At 50.3% G+C, this 4,846-nt stretch overlaps 1 protein-coding gene across 1 annotated transcript; it reads right to left on the reverse strand.

Annotated features, from left to right (window-relative positions):
• Nucleotides 1-304: 304 nt before the first annotated feature.
• Nucleotides 305-4,332, reverse strand: SCGB1A1 (secretoglobin family 1A member 1). The gene is made up of 3 exons (XM_038564295.1): nt 4,176-4,332; nt 1,027-1,214; nt 305-446 (listed from the first exon to the last, which is right to left on the reverse strand). The coding sequence occupies exons 1-3, from the start codon at nt 4,228-4,230 to the stop codon at nt 414-416; spliced, it is 276 nt and encodes a 91-aa protein (XP_038420223.1). The 5' UTR covers nt 4,231-4,332; the 3' UTR covers nt 305-413.
• Nucleotides 4,333-4,846: the final 514 nt, after the last annotated feature.

A 4,846-nucleotide genomic window follows, 5' to 3' on the forward strand; every position in this document is an offset into this window, starting at 1 on the left:
GAGGAGTCTGTCTGAGGTCAGCCACCACTGTATATGGACCCCCTTTTTATTCTCCTGTAGGGTTAAGTTTGAGCAGGGCCCTGGATGGCTCTCTGCCCAGGCAAGAGCGTGTGTGCTGGACACCATCTCGCCTCTTGTGGCTAGCCTGGTGTTGGGGGGGGCAGAAGTGAGTCACCTGCGCCCCTCAGAGATATGTTTCAATGGCTACTGCCTTTCTCTTTGCACCTGTGATCCTTACCCTAGCAGTAGCGGATCTTCTCACTCAAGCAGGCAAACAAAAAAGAGGTGGAGTGGGGGGCACAAGTGTGAGATGCTTATGCTTTATTGAGGGGAGCCAGGCTGGGGACAGAGTGGAAGAAGCATCTGGGGAGCAGCAGGAGCTTCAGCAGTTGGAGATCTTCAGCTTCTAAACCCTAAGCACACTCTGGGCTTTTTATGACTGCCTCCTAAAACAAACAAACAAACAAACAAACAAACAAACAAACAAACAAACATCCCAATACAATGGTGAGCAAACCTCAAAGTTAGGCCAAGATGTCTACATGCAGAAACTTCAATGTCAATTCAGAGGTTCAGTAGCTCTAGAAGAGCTAAGCTTGTAAGAGTTTTGATTTTTTCTTGGAAGCCTCTTAAAAAGGGTAAGAGTATTGGGGCACCTGGGTGGCTCAGTGGTTGAGCATCTGCCTTTGGCTCAGGTCCTGATCCCGGGGTTCCGGGTTCAAGTCCCCCATCAGGCTCCCTGCGGGGAGCCTGCTTCTCCTTCTGCCTGTGTCTCTGCCATTCTCTGTGTTTCTCGTGAACAAATGAATAAATAAAAACATCTTAAAAAAAAAAAAGTAAGATGACTGAATCTGCTTCCTGGAGGAATATGTGCACCAGGACTCTCCTCTCCGGATTAGAAAGGGGTCAGTAGAAATGGGCAAGGCTGTATAGCCCAGGGACCAGGGTGAGGTGGGGTGGGGTGGGGTGGAAGGGTAGGGAGTGAGGACCCACTGCTAAGCAGCATGAATGAAGGGAGCTGTGTACCGTGAACTTTAGGATGTTCTCGGTGGTGTTTGAGGGGAGGGTGTCCACCAGACTCTTCAGCTGGATCATTGCATCTTTCATGTCTGCGTCTGGGTTGAAAAATTCAAGTGCAGCCTGGTAACTGGAAGGCGTGTCCAGGAAGAGGGCTTTGATGACATTTAGAAAGTTCTGGCAGATCTCTGCAGAAGCTGAAGCAGGGAAAAGAGAGAGTACATGTGTCAGGCTCCTTTCCAAGCTGGCCGGGCCCTGGCTGGGCCTGCCCCAGATGTAAGCAGGGGGGCCTGTCAGCAGGAGGTAGCGCTGGGATGGCGCTGAATGTAGGTCTGCTGGTGCTCCTGGGCACTGTGGGGAGACTTCCTGGGGTTGCAGCCAGCCTTTCGTGGCTTACCCTCCTTGCACTTCTTGGGTGGGGGTGGGGCGGGGTGCATTTGTTCTTTCTTTCCTTTTTTCTTTTTTTTAAAGGTTTTATTTATTCATTCATGAGACACACACACACACACACAGAGAGAGAGAGAGAGAGGCAGAGCCAGGCAGAGGGAGAAGCAGGTTCACTGCAGGGAGCCTGACGTGGGACTCGATCCCAGGTCTCCAGGATCACGCCCTGGGCCAAAGGTGGTGCTAAACCGCTGAGCCACCCAGGCTCCCCCCCACCCCCCATTTGTTCTTTCCGTTAGAGTTCTAGGCAGAGCACTGATGAAAGAAGTTGCTGATCTGATCTTTTACATAATGTGGGGTTTGGGAAGAGGCTACCGAGGGTTTCTGGTTGTTGTTCTGCCAGTAACATGCCTCTTACCAATGGTTAGTGATGGTCTGAGCCACTTGCCACGGGGGTGGGGAGGTGGCTGGTGCAGGGAAGCATGGGGCAGTCGGGCCACACAGAAAGAAGTACTTGCGTGGGCCAAGTGCAAGCCCCTGAGCTGGCCCAGAAGAGGCTTCCTCCATGAGCTCTGGGTCCCTGTGGTGCACTTACTCACCGGCCCACAAGCCTCTGTGTCCATGCCTGGCCCTACTATGTTCCCTCCGCCTGGAGTGCTCCCTGGATTGTGCTCCCCCTTTAGGCCCCTGCCCCAGGAACATGTGGGGCAGTCACTGGTTCCTATGCCTTGAGTCTCAGTCCCCATTCTGGAATTCTTTGCCATGTGTGCAAAGTTTCTGCTTCCCTGCCTTGGACTCCAGGGACCCCAAAGTGGCCACTCCAAGTCAGATGCCCTCCAGAACTTAGAGTCCTGCTTTGCAACTTACTATGTCACCTGGCAAAGTACTTTATCTTTATGTGGCTCCACTTTCTCATCTGTAAAATGGGAATAATATCCCAATTTCACAGGGTTATTGTTAAGAATGAAAAGGGGTTCAGAATAGTGATTGGCACATGGTCGGTGCTGAATAAATGGGAGATATTATTATTGTTATTATTACCTGTGTGCACAGACAAGTATACACATGCATCCCAGATCCACCCCCTAACATATTTCAGCCCCACCTTGCTGAGCTGCCTGCTCTATGCACAGCCCTGAGATCTAATTAATGTACAATTGGCCTTTGAACAACATGGGATTGAACTGCCTGGGGCCCCTTACATGTGAATTTTTTTTCAATAGGTGTGTTGGAAATCTTTTTTGAGGGGATCCCTGAGTGGCTTAGCGGTTTAGCGCCTGCCTTTGGCCCAGGGTGCGATCCTGATCCTGGAGTCCCTAGATCAAGTCCCACGTCGGGCTCCCTGCAGGGAGCCTGCTTCTCTCTCCTCCTGTGTCTCTGCCTCTCTTTCTCTCTTTATGTCTATCATAAATAAATAAATCTTAAAAAAAAACTAAATACCCCAAAGAGTATTTAAAAAAAAAAAAAGGAAATCTTTTTTGAGATTTGCGACAATTTGGAAAGACGAATGAAATGGATAGCCTAGAAAAAATGAAAAAAAATTAAGAAAAAGTTGGGTATTATTGTCAGAACACAGTATATAATACATATAACATACAAAATATGTGTTAATCAGCGATTTATATTATTGGTAAGGTTTCTGGTCAAGAGCAGGCTAGGAGTAGTTAAAAGTCAAAAGTTATAGGCAGATTTTTGAATGTGTGGGGGGCAGTCAGCACGCTGAAGCCCTATGCTGTTCAGGGGTCAACTGTACATGTCAGTCCAAAATGATGTTATTTCCCCTTAAAGACAAATATCTCTGAACAATACTTGTCCCCAGTGCATCTTGGTTTCGGTTTTCCAACTCTCCTGCCACCAACCCCCAGGGTCATCAGACCTACTGCCATAGATGTCATGAAACTTTCAAAGTGGATTAATTGAAATTGGCTAAAAAAACAAAAAACAAAACCCCAAAAACCTTTTTGTTTGTGTTTGTTTATTAAAAGCAGTAGAAGAGGCTGATACAGAGTAAAAACCAATTCCCAAAAGATCACGGGGTTGAGAGAGGTGGGATCCCCCTTGCTCTCTCTCTCTCTCTCTCTCCCCCCTTTTCCTCCTTCTCTCTCTCTCTCCCTCTCTTTCTCTCTTCCTCCTTCTCTCCCTCTCTCTCCCTCCCTCCCTCTCCCTCATTCCTTCCCTCATAGTGACAGCTGCAACTATTCAGAGACTCCTAATCTTTTTGGCAGAGGACGAAAATGTTTAGAAAACTCTACTCTGGTTTGGCAGTTTCCCAAAGGGAAGATCCCTTTCTAGAATATTCCTCTAAGCCCAGAATGGAAGATCTTGCCTTAGCTTGGATTTCTTTTGGAGACATGAGGCTCTGTAGCTCCTTCTAGCCCCTTTGGCTGCCAGAGTGGTGTGCAGACCCCAAATGTGAAGGCAGCACTGTACCGAGGTCTCTTGGCATCTTGGGCTCTCACCAGGACTGGGCTCTGAGGAGCTCATTATTATGCCTACGGGAATCTCCATACGGGATCTCCTCCTTTCCAGCCTCTAGTCTGTTTTGACCCTGTCATTCTTGAGTTGTTGGCTATGGAAGATGGGATCCCTTCCAGGTTTCCTCCCCGGCTCAGTGTGCTCCCCAAGTATCCGAGATAGGCCTGTTCGCAGACCCGGCTTCTTGGCTGGAAGTCAGCATTCCAGCTAAACAGCTGTCCCCTGTCCTAAGCAGAACCAGGGAGGGTGCAGGAAGGGTTCCTGAGCCTGGCCTGGGGGAGGGGTCTCTGGGAACTCACCAGGGCTGCAGTAGAGAGCCAGGGTGACCAGGGCAAGGATGACAGCGAGCTTCATGATGGGCAGGAGGCTGGCAAGGAGGCTGGCGAAGGAGGCCCTGGCCTGTCTCTGGACCCGGTGGTCTTGTGTGAGACATGCTCATTGAGGTGCCTTCTTAAATGCTCCAGGCTGTACCTGGAGGGAGGGAAAGGGGTGGGGCCTGGGCTCCATGGATGGGACCACACTATTTACTTGGGTATCAGCTTGGTGGGAAAGGTAAATATTCTCTTTTCTCAACCCGGTGGCTTTCCTCATTGGAACTGACCTCACATAAATGAGGCACTTGGACAGCAGGAAACCCGGAGTGCCAAGTGGAAGCCACAAGAGGACCTAGGTCAGAGGGTGTGGAGGCCCGGCTACCTGTGCCACACTCACTGAACCTGAGCCCTGAGCAGTCCAGGCAATTGCAGAGTCCACCCAGACCTATCACCCCAGGAGAAACTGAGGCCTGAGGCCCCTTACACACGGCTTGGGACTCCTGATGCTCCACTGGGCTCCTCCCACTGCAGCTGGAGGGTCATGTGGACCAGAGCATCCATCTCTGTGGTCAGGCTTCAGGGCGACCCTGGACAGAAACACGCAGACAGATAAAGCCTTGCTCTGGAAAGCCCCCGAGAAACCCAAGCCTCAGATC

Source organism: Canis lupus, chromosome 18, assembly GCF_011100685.1.
Source record: "Canis lupus familiaris isolate Mischka breed German Shepherd chromosome 18, alternate assembly UU_Cfam_GSD_1.0, whole genome shotgun sequence".
Lineage (NCBI taxonomy): Eukaryota > Metazoa > Chordata > Mammalia > Carnivora > Canidae > Canis > Canis lupus.

Bases quoted from the DNA above. Each gene is read 5' to 3' on its own strand.
- SCGB1A1 (XM_038564295.1), bottom strand. From the start codon at position 4,230: ATGAAGCTCGCTGTCATCCTTGCCCTGGTCACCCTGGCTCTCTACTGC. The intron at 1,215-4,175 runs GTGAGTTCCCAG...TCCCTGCTTCAG, and splicing joins GGCTCTCTACTGCAGCCCTG to CTTCTGCAGAGATCTGCCAG. The intron at 447-1,026 runs GTACACAGCTCC...TGTTTGTTTTAG, and splicing joins AGAACATCCTAAAGTTCACG to GAGGCAGTCATAAAAAGCCC.